The sequence below is a fragment of the Schistocerca nitens genome, chromosome 5 (genome assembly GCF_023898315.1).
Source record: "Schistocerca nitens isolate TAMUIC-IGC-003100 chromosome 5, iqSchNite1.1, whole genome shotgun sequence".
Taxonomy (NCBI): domain Eukaryota; kingdom Metazoa; phylum Arthropoda; class Insecta; order Orthoptera; family Acrididae; genus Schistocerca; species Schistocerca nitens.
The window spans coordinates 355332607-355358130 of record NC_064618.1 but is presented as its reverse complement, the minus strand read 5'-3'; the positions used below and the strand labels follow the sequence as shown (position 1 = coordinate 355358130).

At 38.2% G+C, this 25524-nt stretch overlaps 1 protein-coding gene across 1 annotated transcript in view; it reads left to right on the top strand.

Annotated features, from left to right (window-relative positions):
* The window catches only part of LOC126260454 (dynein axonemal heavy chain 6), a 1163459-nt gene that overhangs the window by 863198 nt on the left and 274737 nt on the right, over positions 1-25524 (top strand). Inside the window, exons 87-90 of the mRNA XM_049957783.1 lie at positions 1944-2129; positions 15608-15780; positions 15927-16107; positions 20700-20879. Coding sequence (XP_049813740.1) covers positions 1944-2129; positions 15608-15780; positions 15927-16107; positions 20700-20879 — 720 coding nt within the window. The remainder of the gene's footprint in view (positions 1-1943; positions 2130-15607; positions 15781-15926; positions 16108-20699; positions 20880-25524) is intronic.

Genomic DNA, 25524 nt, shown 5'->3' with positions numbered 1-25524 from the left:
TACACTAATTATCTCATCTGTGTACCAGTGTTCACTTATAACTAAAATATCAGGGTTGTCAATTGCTGCAATGGTATCCAACTCATTGTGCTTATTGCCAACACTTTGAAAGTTCTGCTGAATTAATTTGAAAGTGAGTTTGGATTTGTTAGATTAGATTAGATTAGATTAGTTTTCATTCCATAGATCCATGCTGAGGAGATCCTCGTGGATGTGGAACATGTCAACATGTTGAACGCTTGATGGATGTGTCACCCTACCAGAACCACTTATACATTTATACCTAAAAAAGAAATATCAGTTGACAGAGTGGGTTTGGTATTTTTCACTATCCATTGATTCAAGTTGGTCTGTTTCCATGTACTGGGAGCATGGGAAGAATTAGCTTCACCTTGTGTTTTCAGCAGCCATTTGTCCAATGTCGTCTGTCTATACCCATTCCTGCAGTCTTCTTGTGTTGTGGAGCACTCATTCTTCGAATGTGTGTGTTTTGAGTATACGTTGTTCCTAGCATTTACGACGATTTCACAAATAATGGACACTAAGTGACTTTTTCCGCGCCGATTGAGGTGAAGGCCGTGAGTAGTGTAAAGATCTCTACTAAAATGTTGCACGTTAACCATTTGTATATTTGCGTAACGGTTGCAAATTTCTGCATATTGACTGTTTGTATATGCTACTGCCCTGTTTACACATGAGAATTGGGGCAAGTCATACCTGTGTGGAATATTGAGAACAATGACGCTTGAGTCATTTAGATGGTTTAGAGCAGATTTTAGGGCATTAACAGCATGCAAACCATCGTTGTGTGCGACGTCATTTGCACCACCACATATTACAATGAAGTCTTCCTTCATTGTTTTTCGAGAGATATTGTTTACAGTTGAAAGCACTTGGTCAAGACGAGCGGCAGGTTTAATAAAACCTGAAGCATTTACTTCACTGTTTGCGCTTTTTATTTCGTGTGCAAGGCCTCTAAGATGACTATCACCCATTAAACATACGTTTATTCTTCTTGCTGCATTTGTGGTGTTAGTTAAATTAACTGTCGTCTTGAATGCTGAATTTACCTTGCTTCTGTTTACGAGTGACGGTTTTGGCTGGCGAGGTTCCACATTTTGCTTAATAACAGGCTTTTTTTCAGATGGTGCACGATTTGATCTTTTGTAGGTAGGCCTACCGTTTTTTGGAGCACGGCAGGAGAATTTATTACTAAAGACGACGAAGTGATTGCGCTATGGTTAGCGTTACCGGTACACCCAGAATGTGTTGGAAAACTTGAAATGGCGACGGAATCTTCGGTCACTGTGTACACTTTATTTCTGTCGAATTCACTTACACCCTGCTCGGCGGTTTTTAGTTTTCTATGATCATTTTCAAGACATTTGAGTCTATCAGCTAACACTTTGTTTTCTGCCAAGGACCTGCGCACAATTTCTTGCAATGAATTAATAGTTTCAACTAGTTTTGCTTTGTCAGGATGGACTCCACATGTTACACACTTACATTTTGATCTGGATGATTTTTCACTGCAAGTTTTTTGCGTGGTACTAGACTTGAAACTTTGCGAAGCACTTTTGTTGATCATCTTCTTACTATTGATGCCGGATAACATTTGAAAATTCGAAATAACTGGAGGCACAAATTCACTAAACTTCTCAATTGCCGCCATCTTGAACTACAAATTATATTCAGTCCACGTTGCCTATCCTTATCATCCAGAGTATGACTTTCTCTCTCTCTCTCTCTCTCTCTCTCTCTCTCTCTCTCTCTCTCTCTCTCTCTCTCTCTCTCTCTCTCTCTATACTTATATATCCATCTGTTTGATACTTGACACATGTGGAGAACTATTAGCTGTAGAGGGGTATAACAAGAACTGATCACAGGATGCATGTAATGAATTCTTCAATCTATTATAAATTTAACCTATATTAATTTTCCAGGCAAGCAGATGGATAAGACAAATGGAAAGTGAAAATCAAATAAAAATCGTGAAACTGACAGATGCAGGATTTATGCGGTCACTTGAAGGTGCTGTTCGAGTTGGTATGCCTGTATTACTTGAAGAATTAGGGGAAACATTGGATCCCACTCTTGGACCAATACTTTTACGCCAGACATTTGTCCAGGTATGAAAATGAATTAACTTTATTTTACATTTCTTAGAAACATAAGAAGCTTCATAAACATCCACAGAATTTTTTATTGTTCCGCTTTACAAAAATTGTAAGTTATTATTCTTTGACCAACCTACTGAGTTATCAATTTCTGCGTTTTTTATTGTCTCATCCCAGCAGACTGTATATGAAAGAGACAAGTGTTTTAATGTAGGCATTTGACAAATTTGTGAAACCCACTCATAAGCATTCAAAGTTATGGAAGGCACCACCATATTTATCTTGTCTTTACATAGGAGTAATGACTGAACAATGGAAGATGTCACTATTTTATGATTTTGTTATTTTGTTGACTCGGTTTTCATATAAGGATATTGTCACAAGTGGCCATAATATTATGAGTGTCCTAGATTTTTTATTACATTATGTATAGGAATGCAGTGAGAAACTCACCATAAGCTTGTAAAGACTCAAATATGTTTCATACTAGGAGAGTAATTACTCTAGAAATACCATTGTTAGCTTGCAATTGATCTCAAACAAGACCATTGTCTTTTTAGGGAATGCTCATACAGTTAAGCGTTTCAGGTAAGTTCCCAATGTAAATATAACTAATGTGTCTTTTATCATTTTCACAGCAAAGCAATCTGAGGAAGCAATGACACACTACGTCAACAAAATTTTTAAATCTTGTGATGTAACATTCACTCAGTTATTTGGAAGTAACACTTTGTCTTGCTACTGACCATTCTCAGAAGTGTGCATGGACAATCTAGGAATTGTAGTTAAAGAAGATATACTTACCACAGTGATTAATGGAATGGACAGAAAATATCCAACAAAGAACATCGTGTTTAGTTACAGGATCATTTAGTTGGTCAACAAACTTTACTAACAGGCTCTACTAGGGAGACGTTACACATTATGGAGTGGTCTACTGTTGAAATTTCAAATGTTTATGTTCCAATAATAGTTGAACAACATGTTACTTCTGGCCACATGCATCTTGTGAGCAAAATCTGGGAAACTGGAACACACATGCAGGTCCATTGACACTTGTTTTTCCCACACACCACCTACGAATGAATCTGGGAATGGAGAGAAAAGATAGTGGCACCAGAAGTACTCTCCACCACACACTGTACAAGGTGACTTGCAGAGTATAGATGTAGATGAAGCTGTTCAACTGTTGATACAGTTTTTGAGGAGGCAAAAATACACAGTTCACGTAAGACATCAATTACTACAGCTGTTATAAGAAGTAAGGGGAGACTTACGGAGTTTTAAAAGACACAACTACACTGTATTTAAACTTAAATAAATACAGAACAAGTAAATATAGTAACAGAAAGTCTTTGGCGCAATATAAATAATAAAAGGAGTAAATTAAGAACTCACTGTATAACTGAATTCTTGAGTGTCTATACACATATGAAGAAGACTTAATAAGATTTGTTACTGGGCTTTCGACTCATGTCCTTCTAGCTACAAAATTCACCTATGCACTCAAGTATATACACTCATACACTACACATATACATTGTTTCAGCCAACTACAATTATCAGCACTGTAACTCAACTGAGATGTGCAGTTATATTTTGTGGAGAGTGTGAGGTAGATATCAGACAGGACGTAGGAGAAGAGTTGTTGGAGGGAAGGATATCTGGCAGCTGAGAGGAAGAAAAAGCAAGTGAATGGGACAGGAACTTGGGATCTGCAATCTCCAAACCTCTTACCCTATCCTTTCTTCCCTCACAGGCTTCTACACAACCACTCACACCACTTGAGTTAACACGATAATCTAACTGGGCAGCTATATGTGTTTGTGTGTATCGAGTGATTAGCTATGAATCTTCCAGAAGCCTTTATAAGGATCTTTGAACTCTTGAGCTCATTTTCAAATACATTAACTTCTTAAACAATGGAAGCTCCAGGCAGGAATATCACCAATGTAGGAAAAGATAGATTGCTACTTACCATAAAGATATAACACTAAGTTGCAGACTGGTACAATTAAAAGACACCTACACTTAAGCTATCAGCCTCAGCCTTCATTAGAGAAAGAGAAGCACACACCATTCATTCACACAAGCAAGCACACCTCACACATATGACTGCCACATCCATCAGCTTGGGCCAGAATGCAAGTATCATGTGGGATGGAAGGAGCAATCTGTAGAGAGCAGGGAAGAGGAAGGGGAAGGGATAGTAAGAGTGAGAGAAGAGAGGATCATTGTCTGCCAGACTGTGCAGGGCTAGAATGCCACCTGGCACAGTGTCAGGAGGTTGTGGGGCAGGAAGGGGTTAAAAAAAGTGTGAAAAGGAGAGGAGCAGAAAAAGATGGGCTGTTGCATTGGCAGAGTGTGGCAAACAAAGAGGGTTAGATATGAGCATGGGGAGGAGGTGATAGGACAGAGAGGGTGGAAACTGTTGGATTGGGAGTGTGGGGACAGTTATGTTATCATAGGTTGAGGCCAGGATAGTAACGTAATAGGAGAATTCATTATAAGGATATCTCCCATCTGCACAGTTCAGAAAAGCTGGTGGTGGAGGGGAGGATCCAGATTGCTCAGGTAGTGAGGCAGCCATTGAGCTAAAGCAAGTGTGCCACAAGGTGATCTACTTTGCTTTTGCCACAGTTTGGTGGCAGCCATTCATCCTGGTGGACAGATGGTTAGTAGTCATACCAATATAAAAAGGTATGCAGTGATTGCAGCAGAGCTGGTAAATGACATGGCTTCTTTCATAGGTGGCTTGGCCCCTGATCGGGTAGCATAAACCTATGACAGGACTGGATTAGGAAGAACTGGGTGGGTTGGTTGAGCAGGTCATGAACCTGGGCCTTCCACAGGGATATGATTCTTTTGGCAAGGTGTCGGGATTAGGTGTGGCACAGGGATGGACTAGAATGTTGTGGTGGTTGGGTCGGTGACAAAACACCACTTTAGGAGGGGTAGGAATGATCTTGCATAGGATGTCCACTGTTTTAGGGCATGATGACAGGTAATCAAACCAGTGGCAAAGTATGTGGTTCAGTTGTTCCAGTCTTGGGTAGTATTGAGTGACAAAGTGGATAGTTCTTGGGGGTGGTGGGAGGGTGGTACTGGATGACAAAGGGGGCCTTCCTTTGTGGAAACTTCTTGAGGTTGGTGGGACAATTGTGGCTATGAGGAGAAATGGCATAAGAGATCTGTTTGTGGACTAGGTCTTGGGGCTAGCACTTGTTTGTGAAGGTCTTGATGAGACCCTCAGCATACTGGGTCAAGGGAGTTCCTGTCACTGCAGAAATGTTGTGGCCAGGCTGTATAAGAGGAATTTTTTGTTGTGAAAGGGAAGACAGTTCTCATAATGCAGGTACTGTTCGTGGTTGGTGGTTTTAATGCAGACAGAGGTGCAGATGGAGCCATCAGAGAGAATAAGGTCACTGTCTCTTGGAAGGTTGGTTTGAGGAGGATCAGATGAAGTGGATAGGAGAGGTGTTGAGGTTGTGAAGAAATGAATATAGGATGTCTTGGCCCTGAGTTGAGATCTTGACTCTGAACCATGCTAAGGATCTGGTGTAGCCAGTAGCCCTCCGCCATGTAGTCACTGTGATTCACAAGTGTTGGAACCTTTGTCTGCAGGTAGGATGATTAGGTCACAATTAGTTTTGATGTTGTGTATGGCTATTCTTTCTTCTGGTGAAAGGCTGGTGTTCTGATGAAGGGACCTTGGGAAGGATGGAGAAGGTAAGTTGGAAGTAAGGAATTTCTGAAATTTAGCCAATGGGTGGATAGGTGAGAGGAGGGATAGGATCACATTTGTATGGTGGTATGAACTGGGAGAGGCAGGGTTCAATGTTGGAATTAGGTTGGCTTTGCTTTGAGAGATTGGCAGCATAGAAGTGTTTCCACTGCATGGATCAGCATGGTTAAATTTGGGTATAGAGTTACAGGTGAGGCCTTTGGACAGGACTGAAAATTCTGTGAAGGTGAGGGTTTTGGTGGAAAGTTTAACAGCAGTGTTAAGGGAATATTTCAGCTCTGTATTTGGTGGAGTGTTGGCAGGGAGTTTTGAGGTATGTGGGAAGTTGGAAAGGTCAGCTAGGCAGGGTTTAGATGCTATGAGAGGAGGATGAGGAGGAACCCTTTGGGTAGAATAAATGTTGGAAAATGAAGAACTGAGGCAGCAGCAGGATGTCAAAAGGTTGGATAACTTATCAAGTGATGCCTTGATGCTCCTCCATGTGCTGGAGAGCAAGGGATTCCGTTTTATGGATTTTTAATGTACGAAGCAGGATTGCACAGTAGCAGTATCTTGCAGAGGGAGCAGAGGTTGTTCTGGGATGCCTGTGCCATTTAGATGTGTTTTTGCAGTACCGGGCTTGTGAGGGACAAAGTCTGACAGAATCTGTAATGGTAAATGTCATTGTGAAAGGAGGGAAGTGATCCAGAGAAAGGACTTTTTATGGTTAGGTCATTTAGGGGAATTCCATGGTTTATGCAGCATTTAAGAAATGGGATGTGGGACTAGGTTTTAGGCAGAGCAGGTACACTTTTCTGGACTGGTGCAGAAAGTTGGAGCAGGTGTCCATTGTGGCATGAATGGTGTAAAGGAAGCAGAAATGAAGCAAACATGTCCAATCCACCCAGCCAGCACCTCCAATTCCAGTTCTGTCACAGGTTTATCTTACCCCATCAGGGGTCGGGTCACCTGTGAAAGCAGTCATGTCATTTACCAGCTCTGCTGCACTCACTGCAAAGCTTCTTATATTGATATGACTACCAACCACCTGTCCACCAGGATGAACAGCCAGCACCAAACTGTACCCAAGAGCAAAGTAGACCACTCTGTGGCACAGCATGCAGCTGGACGTAACATGCTCCATTTCTATGGCTGCTTCACTTCCCAAGCCATCTGGATCCTCCCCTCAACCACCAGCTTTTCTGAACTGTGGAGGTTTGAGTTATCCTTATAATACATTCTCCTCTTAAGTTATTAACCCGGCCCCAACCTATGGTAATGTGCTGTCTCCACCCCACCCCCCATCACCTACCCCACAGTTTCCACACACCCCCCCCCCCACCACCTCTCCTGTCCTATCAGTTCCTCCCCATTCTCATCTCCCACCCTCATTGTGTGACACCCTCTGCCAACATAATCAATATTTCCCAACTCTTTTCCTTTTTCTCTCCATTTTCCGCACCTCCCTATACCATAACTTCCTGATGCTACACCCACTAGCATTCTGGATCTGCACACTCTGTCAGACCACATTCCTCTCTTCCCCCACCCATACACTACTGTCCCTTCACCTTCTCTGCTCCCTCCACATTGCTGCTTCCATCTCATGTGATAGTTGCATTCCTTGTCCGAGCTGTTGGAGTTAGCAGTCATGTGTACATGAGGTGTGCTTGTGTGAATGAACAGTGTGAGGCTGAGGCCGAAAGCTTGTGCATAAAAGAATTTTAATTGTGCCTGTCTGCAACTTAGTGTATTATCTTTATGCTAAGTAGCAATCTATCTTTTTCTCGATTGCTGTTAACTTCTTAATGGTTTTTATTGCATATGATATAAATCACTTTCATGTGAACTGTCATATATATGGTCACAGTAAAAGAGACAATAATTTTGACTTCTTGTCTAGCGTTCAGAGTAGAGTTACACGCTCTGATGTGAAGATAGTCATCACGTTCTTATGAAATTCGAAAAATAAATTAGGAATTTCTACCAATTCAAAAGAAAACTAAAAAATATGTATTATTTGCCACTTTCTCCATATTATCTCAATATCTATACTCAAGGATTGAAAAGTTCAGTTAGCAACATGAAAAGCAGTAGTGTCTGTTGTAATGCTACATGACACATAGTAATGTACTGTGAGTAGGACTCAGTATTTATGGATGTAGGTCACTATTTTCTTTGAAAAATACCAGTGTAATCACGTAATTATTAAGGTATTAACAGCAGATAATCAGCAACGATATAATTCATCTGAGGTGTCAGCAGCTTTTTCCAGTGTAGCAGCTTTCTTTTGGATTAACTTGTTTTGACTTAACTGATGTAAGCATGAATAGCATCCAGTAATGGATTGACAGTTTATTGTTAATAGAGTACACAAATTAAGTTTCTGCAGTTTGCTTGTTATTTGTTAATCATTCAACATCCCCAGAGTTTCTCCTTCTTGGTATGGTCCACAAAACACAATGAATGGATGAAAGGATAAATGAGCATCATCAATATTACACAAGTGGTGCAGTTGAATCAAGTTTGATGAGTTTAAGTATGCCTGCTGTATAGAAGCAACAAATTAACCATGAGGATGAGTGTTTATTCTGCATGGTTCTGCAAAGTGAATTAGACTTAGAACTGGACTGTATTCCATTTTTCAGCTGCTATTCAACCCATGCCGTACTATAAGAAATATTTGTTCCTGTTCCACCTACCGCCACAGACATCATAGATTTTGGTCAAAACACTGCTGCAATTTATTTTGATGAAGACACTGCATAACCCAGGCCACAGATCTTTACAATAAATCCTATACACCATTCTGACAATCCACAGTGGACAATTCCTTCATCAAAATGTTGACTTCATAAAATGTGTAGATAGGTCAGTATAATGCCTGCTTTGAATACAGCATACAAAGGTCAGTGGAGGTTGTTCACTTGAATGTTTATCTTAAACCTTATGTTATGACCTTGGCAATATATGGGCAGTCGAGGAACACAAGAGAAAGAACAGTGTATTTTAAAGTAACTGTTTCTCTCCTAACACACATATATTTGTAGTCTACAAGTAATTATCATAATTATCAATAGGAACAGGATTTTTATGATAGGGCGTCTATTTTTCAGTAAGACTTACACGTTCCTGAAATATGTGGGTACATTGACTAAAAGAATTTGCTGACCAAAGCAGCTGAATGGATGTGTTGAGTGTTTGTGCTTTTGATTGGCAGTTTATGTTGAATGATGTGATATGATGGACACTTTTGTATTGTGCAGTTCTGAATAAATGTTTTATACCATAACAATTGTGTTCACATATTACTAATATCTACCTTTCAGCTAAATGATGGAAACCACCTGCATTGGTGACTCCAGTCACAGTGAACACCACAATAATCATGAAATACCATCTCAAGTCACCTTGTTGTGCAGTAACAGTGCAGCCATTGGACACAATACTTAGTTGTTCATTCACTGTTACATGCAGCTATGTTGCTCTGAATTCATCAACATCTGCCACCATTCAGTTTTTTCACTGCCTTCAACAACAAACAGTGTGAAAGATTGAACAGGATGCTTCCACAAATGTTGTGTCACAAGAAACAGTGACTGTTAACACCACAACAGTTGAAATTGGAGCCATTATTAGTGAACTTGCACACTGAATCTACCTTGGCAAGTTTCATTGACAGTGGACATTCTGTGTTCATATGAAAAGATATGATGCCAGCCACAACTTCTACAGTTAATGCACCTTATCACTGCAATTTGTCATACACACAGCTGTTCCGCAACACTGATGCCATTTTTCATGTTACAACTGTGACCACTGTTGGTATAAAGTGCAGTATATCAACACTGCCCACAAATGCCAGCAGCCCTGCTCATACTCAAATGACAAACAGCACCACAACATTGAGTCATCTTTCTTCCACAGTGTCAGCATCCCCTGAAGGATGTCTGTATACCTGTGATTATTCCACAAACACATACTCCCTTGTCAACATGGGTTCAGATATATGTACGGAGCCTCAACAGATATTTGAACCACACTGCAAAGCCTTCAAGTTGCAGTTCCATGCAGCTAACAATGTTAGTGTCCACATGCACAATGCTGTTGATCATGTTGTACAGCTTATAGATGAACTACGTTGCCCTCGGTCCTTCTATCAGCAACATTAATGGACCTATACGAGGAGTTCACTTTCTCTTTAAATTTTTATCTCTCCCCCAACAGCAACCATCCTGACCTATTTGACCATGCAACACAGCAGTTTGTTTTGGGGCTTTTTACCCTAGCTCCACCACAGGCTACAAATCAATGCTTGCACCCACCGATGAGTTGCATCACTACCGGCGATGATCATTGTTCAGTTTTGCACAGATGTGTCATAATGATACAAACTGTTGCCACACTCCAGGAATGTCTCCTAGTGACCTGCGATGACAGGCAGCTACTTCACTCTGTCAGTGGTGATTTGCACTGACGGATACATGAGAAGTCCCACACGTGTGTGCAAGCAACTCTGATGCCTATCACATACTGTAGTGGCCACTGAACACCCCCCCCCCCCCCCCCACACACACACAGCCCGCAACACCAGCAAATAACTCGAGTCATTACAGTGCTTCCTGCCTTGCCTCTTGCACTTTAGAAAATGCATTCCTGTCCCTCACAAAACAAACCATGCGTTAGGATCTATCTATGTTCTATCAAGAATGGTATGACCCACTGCATCAATATGACGCCATGTGGCACAAAATACAGCACCTGGCACCTGCTCTCCTCCATGCAGCTAATGCAGCAGTGGACAAAACATCACAAGTGAGTGTCCTTCAACTTCTAGACAGTGCTGGAGCATTGCCCATAAAAAAGGTAGTGATAAAAGGAAATTCCATAAGACTCTTTGAGGACAACAGATCTCTCAACTCCTGCACGTTCCTAGTAATACCCTATGGACTGAAAAATGTGGCAGTGATTAATCAATGAGACACTTTACAAGCCTAATCACTGTTAAGTGCACATTAATGACATTAGCTACAAACAACTCCTCGAACTCATCCACACTGCCAAACCCCCCCGCCCCATGGCTTTTGGCAACCATTACATTCCTTGGACACACTCTCAATGCTGAGGGGATCAAACCAACATTAGAACATGCTGAACTCAGTTGCCACTGCCTTGAACCTAACATATCCTTCATCGGTTCCTTGGTATTCTATCTTTCTACTAACAACACTCAACACTTACCACATGGCATGGAGTTTCAAACACTCCTGACCAACACTCCTGTTGCAACACACCCACAATGGAAACAGAAACTGAATCATTGAGATGCAAATGGCATCTTGTGTATACAGTTTCTCTGGCACACCCTACATTGGACTCTCAGATTATCATCACCATGGGCTCAGCTGGCAGGGATGAACTACCGCAAGAGGGGGCAGGTGATATGCAGCCCCTCTAGTTTTCCTCAAGCCATGGTACACAGTGAACAAGATACATGTGAGTAGGAGAGTCGACCCACCGAGTTGCAGCATGTTTGGGAAATCTTGCACAGGAATGGCTACTCAGAGAAATAGATGAGACACACCCTCCAGCCAAGCAAGAAGGAGAAAGAAGATGACCCAGGAGAAGACACAAAGAATCCAATGTTCCTTATGTATGTGGACCACCCAGGCCAAGACTGCCATGATTCTGGAGAAAAATGACATTAAAACTATTGTACATTGAACAGACCAGGGTGCTGTGCTGGGTGAACAGTTTCTGGGACTCAATAATCAAAGAGGCAGAAGAAATATGCAGGTCCATAATGGTCTTGTCAACCAGGATAGTGGTTTCCAACTGAGCTCCCCACAGGATGTGGCAGTTGCAGGAATATGCCAAGAGTGCTCTGTGCTCTTAAAGGCAGATGGAATAAACAAGCAGCTCCAGGTCATGAGGCTCATACCCTCCAGCACACTATGAGTTCCTCCTCTCCCCCCCCCCCCCCCCCTCCCCCAACACTCTCCCACCCATATGAAATGATCGCACTTTTGACAATAAGTGCAGATGTGGTAGGGGCCAAATGCTTTTCAGACATCAAGAAATACTGTATCTAGCTGATTGCCTTGATCAAAAGCTTTTGGTATGTCATGTGAGAAAATTGCAAGTTGGGTTTCATATGATTGATGTTTTCAGAATCCATAATGGTTGGCGTGAAGGAGGTCATTCTGTTCAAGGTACATCATTATGTTCGACCTCAGAATGTGTTCTAAAATTCTACAACAAATTGATGTCAAGGATGTTGAATGGTAGTTTTTTGGATCACTTCTATTGCCCTTCTTGTAGACAGGTGTGACCTGTACCTTTTTCGAAGAACTGGGCATTGTTTTTTGCTCAAGGGATCTCTGATAGATGATAATCAGAAGACAGGCTAACTTAGCAACAAATTCAATATAGAATCTGACAGGGATTCCATCGGACCCTGGAACTTTGTTCACTTTTTAATGATTTCAGCTGTTTCTCAATATCACTGAATACTTCTGTCTGATGCCACTGTAGCAGGATAATAGCTGACTTGTGTGTGCCTCAGTGTGTTGACAAGCACAGCCTGTGAGTCAGTCGATGGTGTCAGTCTCCCATGGTTCCGTGCGCTGGCACATCAGATTTCACTAGAGAACTCACCAACATGAAAATGCAAAAATATTACATCAGCTTGGTAACTAAAGACAGACCTAACATTCCTCGCTGCCAATATGTAAACAAAACATTCACTACATGCACTACTGCTTATTGTTCAGCTGTATCTTATGGCAAAATACAGTGCACTACATTTTCCTGTCTTGAGAAAGTCTGCTAACAAAGTTTGATGAACCAGCTTTAAATAATGGCTCTAGGAATACACTACAACCCCATACAAATCACTCCCATAGCAATCATGAAGAGAAGATTAGATTAATTACAGCACATACAAAGGCATTATTCTTCTCATTCTCCATGTATGAATGGAACAAATAAAACCCTAATAACTAGTACAATGGAGTGTGCACTGGCAGCTCGCACTGGTTCACAGAGTTCAGATACAGATGTGGATATGAATTAGAAGGTACACTGTTTGAAAACTTTATCATAGCACTTTGATATGTAATTATTATCAGCTCACTGCAACTAACAACTGCAGTCCAGTAACTTAAGCTCACAATAGCTGCCAACTATTGTTTGCTAACTAAAATTTGCAGTTGTTTGAAGCGTCACTTTTCCTGCAGGCAACAACAAATTAATCTGCCAGGAGGTCTTTGTGGTCTTTCAATTACTGGTTTGTGGTGCCTTTTCTACAAGATTATGTGTAGATCTGGTTTTATACTTTTCTAGAGGTCTTCTTCTCTCATGTATCTACAAATAAAAACAGTTTAGCCTCAGCACAGTGAAAAACATAGCTCTGCTTTCATACTCTTCAGTAATGTCATGACAGATTGAGTCTCCATAATTTCTCACTAGTCACACACTGCAGACAAGTCAGAATTATTTGCTACATGACCACAGTGTTCCTCATAATTGTTTTTAAACTGCTTACAGGATTCATTCAATATGTCTACCATCAATTCGGTTGCCTTTGAAGCCAAAATCTTGACAGTGTATCCCACACCAATATAGTTTTACAAGGTTTGAGCACCATTTGCCAAACAAGCTCCCCACATGGAATGGCTTTTGAGAAATTTTCAGTACACTTTCTCAAATGTCTATCTACCTTTGATGACTTGGACCATTTCAACATCATCTGCTTCATGTACAGCCATTATATGAAACTGTTGCATTGTCATGAGTGTTGTCTTAACACTTCCTTCATTTGTCACAGCACATTGGTTGTTTTATTTGGCAACCTGTATTTTCAGGTCCTGAATTTCAGTTTTAAGTTCATCATGTTTTGATTCAATTTGATAGAAAACTCCATTCAAATATTATCAAGCTCATCACATAAGTTTTGATGAGCTTTTTTAGTTTCTGAGTCAATTTTTTTAAATTTCTTGTTCATCTTTTCCCATTATTGGAGCAGTTTTTTTCACTAATTTCCTGGTTAGAGTTTTGAGTTTCCTAATAGGATTTTTTTTAAACTTCTTGCACAAAATTTACCAGTTTTGTGATTCCTTCCTTTTCAATATCTGCAACAGTGAATCATTACCAACAGTATTTGTTTCACTTCCTGTCTAACCGACAGCATTGAACTATGCCTCTTTTTTTTTACTAATATGATACTCTAACTCAATCACCAAATTCTCCATCTTCATTAACAATATAACTACCATTTTGTTTTGTACCTTCCATTTTAATAATGTTCACAAGTCACTGTTCTTTATAACTGATGCCTATGCATAATTTAAAAGTTCCTTCAGGCAATTAAAAATGTTAATGAAGTTCACAGTTTCTTTCCTGTTCATTCCTTTACAATAACGTATCCAACTCTGCATGAAGTGCCACTATCGCAAATCGATTCCATTGGTTTCAGTGTCTGGAACTGCTCATCACCATATGCAATCAAAGTATGCTTTTTTTGGACTGTTAATGCTTTCGCAAACAATACAGCCTTTATTGCATTTACAATGATTTGATAATATTTCTGATGATTATCAGGGTCTGCTTTGTTCATTAATAAATACTGTCTATGATGAGTAAGATTTCTGGTACTATGAAATTATGTCACACAATTCAATGTAGACACTGTTTATCAACACGTCAACTTTTACACACATCAACACTTTAAAAATATATTATTGAGTGATACTGTTTGTGATTAACTTTTTAACTTAAACACAAGACTCATCACACTAGGCAGCCGCTAGTGGCTCATCACAGTCAAGCATGAACTAACTCTTTGTTTACTCTGCTTGTTATGCACCCTGTTGGTAATCAGTGATATTTTATTCAAATATGTAAGGGTGCTGTGCCATTATAGGCTTGGTGAGTGGAGGAAGAAAACTTTTTCTGATGAAGCAGCTGAACAATCCACTGAAACCTCCCAGACATAAATGTAATCCTCTTACTTTTTTACACAGAATTTAATAGTTTCATTATTTTTAATGGCTAGAAGAACTCCTCATTTACCCTTATTGTTTATGCTTCAGTATACGGCTAATTAATAACCAAATGCATCGAGATTTTCTGTTCCTGTGGTTATAAGATGTTCAGACAGACAACATTCAATTTCCTCCCAGTTATTGAGAGCATATGTACTGAACTAGAAGTTTCTATCTATTTGATTTCCTTTCATATCAACTACTTGAATTCTAATTTTAACCTACAAAACTTTATTAGTGTAACTGAATGAGAATAATAATTATGAAAGAAGGCAATATTTGAATGTGTGTAATTAATACAATGGTAATTTACAATGTAATCTGATAAATAAACTACTTGGGCAGTACAGTCTTGGCAGATCTCAGAGGTACCATTAATTAAAGTAAAATACAATAAAGAAAAACCATTTACAGTGTTATTGAAAGATGTTTCTTCAGCAGAAATGTGAAATTAGATCTCAAGTTTGATAACCTCTCACCATTGTAGCTGAGGTGTTACGGCATATAAACAAGACTGAAATTGTCACCAAGCTTTCAAACTGTAATCCAAAAACCTAGTGCAACATTAGTCTTTATTCCTTCCACAGGACCTTCCACGTTGTACAGCTGGATGAGGCTAAAGCTATCACAATATCTGAATGAATAAATGCTGTTACTTTCAATATGAAAACAAGAGAATAAAATAAGTCTGCTGTGTCATGAAGTTTTTCTTTGGTTTATAGGGTGGAAGACTTCTCATTCATCTTGGTGATTCAGATGTTGAATATGATCCTAATTTCCGTTTTTATATGACAACCAAGCTGTCCAATCCTCACTACCTTCCTGAAGTGTGCATACAAGTGACAATTGTTAATTTCACTGTTACTCGTTCAGGACTAGAAGATCAGCTTTTGAGGTAAGTTTCTGCAGTAAATTTGTAAAAAGTAATAGAAAATAAGAATGCTGAACTTATTCATTTTCTCTTTCTGTTCTTTGAGTGACTTCATTATAAATCCCAGTAGTAAAATTATGCCAATACCTAAATATAATAATGTGTTGCAGTGATGTTGTCCGCCTGGAGAGACCAGATCTGGAGAAACAACGAAATGAGCTAATAACTAGGATTAATAATGACAAAACACAACTGCAGAATATTGAGGATAAAATATTAAGAATGTTGTTTACATCTGAGGGTAACATTCTTGATGATGAAGAGCTAATTGAAACACTTAATAAAAGCAAGGTATGTATACATAGATATCATAAGAAAAGTTCTAGTAGAATGCAAATAATTTAGGAGTAAGGTCTCACCAAATAGTAGAAGCAATGTCATTGACAGGCATTTAAAAAAAAAATATGAAAACTTTCTAGCTTTCAGAAAAGTCCTGCGATGGACAAGAGATAAAAAAAATAAATTTAAAAAAAACACACACACACACTTACGCAGCTATATGGTACCAGCTCAACTCATTATATGTATACAGACAGTAAACATCAAAAGAAAGCTATATATGATATTTAATAATAAAAACACAGACTGTGGGTGTACTGGCATGCTTGTTTATACTGTCATGAGCAAGCCAATGTTAAAATTGCAGTTACAACAATGTAATAGAAATGACAATGGGATTTTAATCTGCAGACTTTACATTACATGTTGCAATATTATGACATTATTAGCATCTATTGTGCCATCATAGGCAATACTACCAAAATGACTAAGATCAATGTTTCATTTTGAAAGCATGCTGTCATTGAATTCCATGTGAAAGAGGGAAAATGTGCTGCTGAAATTCACCTCACACTTCAATGTGCCTTTGAAGATGTATGCATGGGCACCACCAGTGCTAGGAGATGGGTGAAACATTATAAAGATGGAAATATAAGTATCAAACATGAGTCTCATAGTGTTCTCTCTTGAGCTGCCTCTGCAGAATCCAGCAAGGAAAGAGATAATGAGCTTATTAGAGAAGACAGTAATGTAGTAATGTCACAGTGAATAAAACTGCTACACAGTGCAGTGCAATAAATGATTCAGATCTTAGTTCATGCCTGTTGGGTCCCTTGTTTATTGACAAAAAACTACAAACTTCAAAGAAGAATTATCACCCAAAACCTTTTTCAAAAATTTTAGGAAATGAAGATGATGATTTTTTATGTGTATTGTGGCAAGCAGTGAAAGCTGGATCCATCATTATCATCCTAAAACAAAATGCCAGAGTATTAAATGGCACCACTTGGTTTTGGCATTGAAGAAGGAAGCAAAGACAATAATAGTGGTTGGGGAGACAGATAATGTGACTTGTATGGAGCTGAAGCAGGTATGCTAATGCACATGTAACCGCACCAGAAGTTGTAAGTACAGAAATGCACATGGATATGAAAGCATGCAGGTTAAGAAACATTGTAGCTGTTCGGAAAGATTGCTTGAAGATTAATCCCTTTCAGTTTTGGTGTGTGGCTTTGTATTTACCTTGCCTCCTCAATGATGTACAACAGTGCCAGTATGGCTACAGCAGCTATTCTCTCTTTGTGTTGTCTTCTTCTCCAAAAAGATCCATTTAGAAATGCAAGTCCTCATCACATCAGGAGGTGGCAATTGGGACATAGCTTGGTAGGAGATAGAAAACTTGTGACTTCTGCATATTATAACTTTTAATTAACACAACACTGGGCAAGTGCAATTGCATACACTCAAAAGACTGACATACACCGAGATCTGTGAAAAAATACAAATGAGGTACATAAAATCATTGGTCGTTTAGCTTTCAGTTTTCTGTCAGCTTAGATATAATCATACCTCCCTTCGATATCTTTGACACATGAGAATGGTGCAAATATTTATTTACATGTGTAGGCCATTTAAGGAATCTACATAAGTGCCATATGCTAGTTAAGTTTTTGGGCATTTTCTTTTGTCCAGGGTTGTATTCTGTTTGGTTTTCTTGAACCTTCACAAATCATAAATGCTGGTCATTGTACTCAGAAACTTTTCAAGCTGCACTGTGCATTGCACAATAACCACCTAGGGAAGATCATCCTGAAACAGAATAATGTGCATTGTCACACTTCTCGTGTCACTGTGGAGAAGATCAGAACATTTAGGTGAAAACTCCTTCACGTTGTTGAATATGTTAGACAAGCAGTGCATCTGAAGCTAGAATGCAGTTCTATCACAAGGGTATTTTCAAACTTGCAAATGATGGGAAAAATCTCTACAAACTAATGGAGAATATGTTGAAAAGTGACAGAAAGTATTTTGAAAAGCTGATGCATTTGATTTATCTAAAAAATGAAGATGAAATATTTTAAAAATTGTTGCTGATTACTTTCAGTATGTCCCTCATATTAATCAGTTTCCAGTTCACAAGGTTATTATCACACAACAGCTTATTTTGTCTTACACTGATACACACAATTCGAGAATCAAGTTATTGAAAATGAAAGTAAGGTGAAAAAGTATGAAAGTTAAATGCGAAGTAATAATACAGCCAGTAAAAAAGAATACAATGATGTATGCACTATATTGAAGAGACTGCAGGCTAAAAACTGTGCTATGACTAAATTGCAACTTTTAGCTGAAGAATAAAATACTCTTACACATTATAAATACAGTTATAGAATTGTACTTGGAAAGTAACACAAAGGGTTATAGAATTACCATCACAGTAACAGACTATGGTTTTCAAGGCAAAGCTCTTAGCTGGATGTCATCATACTTGGCAAACAGAAAACAAAGAGTAGTTATTAACATCAATGGCAAGAAATTTCTCTCTGGCAGGAAACACACTCAATTACGTGCTCCACAATGTTCAATGTTAGGGCCACTATTTTTTCTGTATTATATTAATGGTATGCCATGCCAGGTCCAGTCTGATACTATCCTCTATGCAGATGACTCAACAGCTGTCTGTTGTAATAATGAGGTAGACCTAATTCACCATATTGAACAAACACTTGGGGAAGTGGAGGCATGGGTCAAAAACAATAACGTGACCTTAAATTTTACAAAAACAGAAATTGTTCATTTCACCACAAAGTAGTCTGCACAGTCTATAAGTGAAAGAAGGTATATGGACAAAAAATTAGAGACTGCAGACTGTGTCAAATTCCTTGGCGTATTAGTCAATAAAAACCTGTTATGGAGTTACCATGTGGACAACATACTGGGTCGACTGAATAGCCTTGTATATATTATGAATATCTTGTATAGTATTACTGATTTAGCTGTAAGAAAAACTGTTATCATGCATATTTTGTTTCAGTCATTAGGTATAGTATAGTTTTCTGGGGGGTCTCAAAAAACAAATTTACTTAGAGCTTTTAGACTACAAGAAAGAATCATCTGAGCAATGGTGGGAGCAAAACCAAAGCAACATTGTAAAGTTTTATTTGTAAAACTAGATCTAATGAGCATTAATCATATAAAAACCCCATACTATATGGGTGTGAAAATATGGAGAGGTATGGATGACCTGAATGTAAAAGGTACCAAAAGAGGCCTGGAATAATATCTGAAAGATAATGTTACTATAGTGTAGAAGATTTCTTGAATGGTAACAATGCACTATAATTGTAACTAAAATACCTCTTTTAAGATGTTACACAATATGTATTATTAGTTTATTGTCTATTTTTAGTATTATTATATATAGTGTAAAACTGACAAGTCACCTATGTCACAATCTTTGATTGTGTAAGGCATGTTATGTGATAATAAAAATGGAAATGGAAATATTGAGAAGCTAAACAAGTGACAATAAAGGGTTATGGAAAAAACTAGGTAAGTAGTTCACTTTCATTTAGCTCCTAACATGGTTCTGAAACCTCTTCCACAATGTTAATATGGTTTTTAAACCACATATGCAATGCTATGAAATGAAATGTATATGGGAGAAGGCCATGAGAAACAGTAATTTATTTCTACTGCCTGCTGTCTGACTTCTCCACTTGTCCATTCTCCGATATTTGATTTCATGTGTAGCTGTGATATTTTCAGTCATTGTTATTTTCATCAAAAATTTTCACACTAAGTACATTTTCCCACGTGTATTTCACTCCTAGTTTTATATTCTCAGGAACCTACATGTTATTGTCTTCAGTAATAATGAACAGTTATAAATCAAAAACACATATTCTGTGTTTTCTCTCATAAATATAGGAGCAACTGAGGAACCTATTACTTAGCTAAAATTTATCAAAACTCATGTCTTACTGCCATAAGCCACTATGAAAAATCTTTATTATTGCATTGAGTTTTGATCACCACAATTTATCATCTGGCAAAAATAGTTTTTCAATTACAATATTTGTGTGGCTACATCAGGATGTTATATAGAGTGTAGATGAATGTAATACAAGTATCCACACGAGTACTGTAATTGAAAAACTTTTCATATAATCCTTGCAGCCTCATGCACATGCGGTATGGTGGGGCTTGTGGTCAGCGCACTGTCCTCCTGGCCATTTTGCCAGCTTTGCAGAGCATGGAGTCATCACATCTCATTCAAGTAACTCTTCAATTGGCATCATGAGACTGTGTGCACCCTGTACCAGTCCTCCCATCAGAGAAAAATTCTTGTCATTACCAAAAATCGCACTCAGGTCCAGCACATGGCAGTCATCTGTGGTGACCACTCAGCTACAGACAAAATTGTCCCATGGATTATGATAATACGTGGTAATTAAGACTGATAGAAACAATAACACCTTCTTCTTAGTCAGTGATTGCAGTACAGTTCGGTTCTCAATACATATCGATATCTACTGAAAATATAGTTAAAATTTAGAAATCTGGTATTCAAATATTAATAATAATTATTAATATTATTTCAGGAAACTTCCGGAACCATTGCAGCCAGACTTGTTGAGGCAGAAGCAACTGAACATAAAATTTCTGTTGCTCGAGAGAAATACAGAACTGTGGCTGCTCGTGGTTCTGTTTTATATTTTGTTGTTGCACAGTTGGCAGAAATTGATCCCATGTATCAGTACTCACTACGATATTTTAATCAGGTAACCTAAGAGGGACTCTTGCAGTGTATAGAAAATTGACTTACACATGTTTTAGTTCAATTATAATCAAATAAGTCTTCGATTTTATCCTCTGTATCTTCTTTAAAAGTTTGGTATTAGGTAGTTGTAATGTTTAATGACACACAAAAATACCTAAAAATTAAATAGATATAACTTCAAGCTTAGTTACCACAACATAAGATATGTTGCAGTTTTCTTTTAACTCTTGATGTATAGACCCGATGGGCTCTCCTGGAAGATGGGTAGACTGCTACAGAAACATGATATTCAGTATATTTTTCTCAAATCAATGTCTAAGACAATCTCGTTGTCTCACCAGACATCTCATCCATCAGAGCATTAAAATGAGAAATAACATGAGTCTCGCTAAATTACAGTGTGCACTTCAAAAAACAAAGGAGTATCAAAGGGCCTAGTTGGCACTGGGTGCCAAACTCGGCTGTAAGCAGCACTATAACAACAAACACACTTCACTGTCTTGTTAGATTCCAAGTAGCAAGTATCCATGATAACATAGCTAACAGCACCTGAAGTAGATGGCTGAGCTGGTTGCCCAAATATTGTTCAAAAAAAGTAATCTGCAGCTTGTTTGAACACCAGAGAGCTCACTATTATTTCCAACTTCCTTTTCATGTATATTATAAATGGTCTTCCAGTATTCTACACACAGGTGACCTATTTTTCCTGCCCCCATTTGTACTGCTTTTCTTTCATCAGTGACAAATTAATTTTCTGTGCATGTCACATAAATAATCAGCTTTTAAGCTTAAGTTAGTAATTTGTTTTCCTTTGTTTTATTGTGTTACTAACTCATTAAATAGTGCTGCTGCTCAAATGAAGCTATATGGTTCCAGAGACTTCTTCAAGTCTCAGACACCTATGATGTTTACATCTAGACTGAAGCAAAAGATGAAAATTTGTACCAAGGCATAGACATTTGAGACTTGAAGAGGTTCCTAGAACCACTTGTTAGGTAAATAAAACTGCCTTTTCCTGCTGCCACTTACTTTATTTTTCCCAGGTGCATTTTGCCTTTTTCTTGTTCTAAGGTATCATCTGTGAGATCCGTAATGATAGAGTTTTGTTATTTTTAGATTATCAAACAGTTCACGTTGCAATTTTTTTGTGTAAAAAAGTAAAGTAAAACTTGCTCAAATAGGTGCGTGTAATTTGGAAATCTGCCCATACCGTACAAGTATTTCAGTCCTGACACATTCAGTGCACTTTTACATCCTAATTTTTTGTATAAAGAGGAACAAGCTTAATGTGAAACTGGAAAGCAAATCTTAGAACATACCTAATAATTCATTGTATAATGTGGAAAAGAGCCTATACAGTACTACTGCATTACAGTTTATTAGTTATTCACGACTCTACTAGGACGTTACTTTTAACACCTCTGTTAAGCGGCACAAAACCAAGAGAAGAGGTCCAGCACAGTGCGGCGCTGTGGGTGTGGACCTAGAATGGCTCTGCTCTGTGCAACTATGAGTAAGTTACGCTCAATGTCGGGACAGTACATCAAAGGAACACTGTTTTATTGTGCACTGCCTTCAAAATCGCTAACAATACAAGGTGAAAGTTCCACTGGTGATTGGAAAGGTGGCAAAACAGTATTGTTTCAGTAACATAGACATCAGTAAGCTTTCAGTCATATGGTGAAGCAATAAAAAGGCATGGATGATGAGTGGTCTTATGGAAGAATGGCTGGGCTCTTTCAATGCCAAAATGAAAAAAGGTAATCACTAAGTTCACTTTTTCCTAGACAATGCAACCTGCCACCTGAAAGTAACATTATCAAACATGAAATTGGCTTGGTCCCTTCCAGATTCAACCAGCCCCGCACAACCCATGGGTCAGGGGTTATTTACATATTCAAGTGTCATTATAGGTGATTACTGATGCAATCTCTTGTTCTTAGTATTGAAGAAGCCCAAAGTGTGTTTACTCTTGCACATTCAGTTTCTGTCCTGGATGCAGTAAATAGGATTGACTTTGCAGTAAAGGAAATAAAACCCAAAACTGTCACCAAGGGCTTCAATGAAGCGGGATTTGGAGTTCAAGAACAAAACGCTTCTGTGGCCATCAAAGTTCAAGAAAATGCAGAAACAATTGCTGGATTAATGAAAATGTGAAACATTTTATGTAGTGCAGATGATTACATACAAAGTAATGACTTTCTATCAACTCACTCCACTTTCACTTCAGCCACAGATTTAACGGAAATCCACAACACTGAGGATGACAGAGAAGAAGAAAAGGAAGAAGAAGAGGAGCAAAATGATGTCCCTAGAACAATTAATATGCCTGAAGAAGCCATTGCATGCATAAATGACGTTATGCAATTTGCAGTACACACAAATTCTCCCAACTTGTGGGAACTATTGTATTGTGCAAAAAGTTGCCTAGGAAAAACAATTTTGAACAGGAAATTAAAACAAGTTTCCCTCCTTGCTATTTGGCAAAGAAAGTGAAATGTAAAGCAAATAAATGGGTGATTAATAAACAAATTTAAAGTTCGAGTAAAAGTATAGAAATACCATGCTATTTATCAATTAGATCAATTACTGTAATAGTCCAGTGTTCTATTGTCCAATATACAGTAAATGAACATCTACTGTGCTGGAGTGAAAGTATGTAAATACAGTATATGCACAATTAAAAATTTTTACTGTAGCGTCAAACGGGGTGATTTCAGACATTTTTCTCATTATTTTGATTGTAACTTTCGTATATATTGTTAGATTAAACTGATTGTTATGGAAGTGGTAGGGTATACGTGTAACGAATAAAATATCCCAGAACCAGAAAGTGTATGTGTAGGTATATTTATCTGAGGCAGTTAAATAAAGTGTCCGAAGTGTTTTTTAAATCGCTGTCTGAAGTTACAGTATATAGAGGGTGAATTCGGACAGTTACTGCCTTTCTTTAAATTCTAAATGCTTTTTATTTGATTTTGGTGACATATTTGTTACAAATAAGTGATACGGAATGATGGTTTCATCATAGTTGATCATGTTGCTAGGTGAGCGATTTTCCAGCTTTGCCTTGATATTGGAGAAAAACATCTTAACAGTCTCTTTGTTCACTTCTGCATGAGCTCGTTTAATATTTTCGCTTAAGCGAACGGAAAGATCTTCTGACTTGTTTGAGGAATAAATGCACCCATTCTTCTCCTGGCAAATTATTACGAAATTTCTTCTCTTTTTGGCCAGATTTATCAACATAGCCTTAATAATATCTAATACCCAATTTAATGAAGGGAAACCCCCAATGTGCAGCCCTCCAGATACTTTGCTTCAACATTTCTTCTTCTTCTTTATTTAGCACTGGCTGTCCTCCCATTTTTTTCAGATGTGCTTCCTGCACTTTATTTTGTATGTTTGATTTAGGTATAACATACAAATCACATGCTTTTCTGAATGATAATTTACCACTCTGAATATCACTAACAGGTTTATCTAAAAGTTCTGGGTCATAATTACACCGTACTGTAGCACCTCTCCTGCTCTTATACATTCTTGGCATTGTCTGAAATCACCCCACACAGTACACAGTTTTACAAAAACCATCGTTATTTTATATCCTTGCTGGAGAAAGTTGACAAACTTGCACAGAAATTGTCTCAATGCTGTTAACTACGGAGCACGTCGACAATTAGGGTTACAATAACTTCCCGCTCGACGCACCAATAGAAAGTTTCCACTTTACGATAATGCGTGGATTTTTAACACTGAGACTATTCATCAGTTATTCACCTAGGGAAACAATTGACCCAAAATAAAAATTGTGGAAAGCGATAAATGCAATCTTGTGCTTAAAATAACTGATGCACGGACGTTATGCAGTGGCAAAGGGCAAATAAGCCATACTGTCTGAATTCGCCCCAGTGTCCAAAATCACCCTGTTTGACGGTACTTTTGTGCATGATATCTGACAAAATTTTATGTAGCCCAGTGAGTTTTGAGTAATCTGGAAACTTGTTGAATTTGGAAAATTATTTTAGTCCCAGGTGATTCCATTTTGAGCAAGTTTTACTGTAATTACTTACCATTTGCTGTGATTTGCCTTTCCTCTCATCTGGTCTGGAGGTCACACTACCACTTTATTAGCAACATATAGGCACAATTTTGAGTTCCGACATTTTTCACACTGTTTACCATGTTTCTCCTTCTTTTTTATGATGTACTATTATTCTTTTGCCATTTGATATAACTATTTTTCAGACCATTTGCTTTTAACTAAGTAAATATTGTAACTTCATTACATGCTTATTTGTGGGTAATAAAGTAGTAATACGACCCCCAAACCAGATGAGAGAAAAAGCAAATCACAGCAGATTGTAAGGAATTATCTTTTTTACACAAAAATTGTGCCGTGAACAGTTTGATAATCTATAAAAAAAGATACTGTATAATTATGATCTCACTGATGATGCCTTAGAGCAAGAAGAAGGTCAAATGTGTCTGGGAAAAAGAAATTAAGTGGCAGCAGGAAAATACAGTTTTATTTACAAAACAAGTGTGTCTGTGCTTGCTGCGGAAGATGAACATGCGAACAAACTTGTTGTCTCTAGAACCATGTAGTTTCATTTAATTAAAGCATCTGTGCCTTGGTTTCAGGC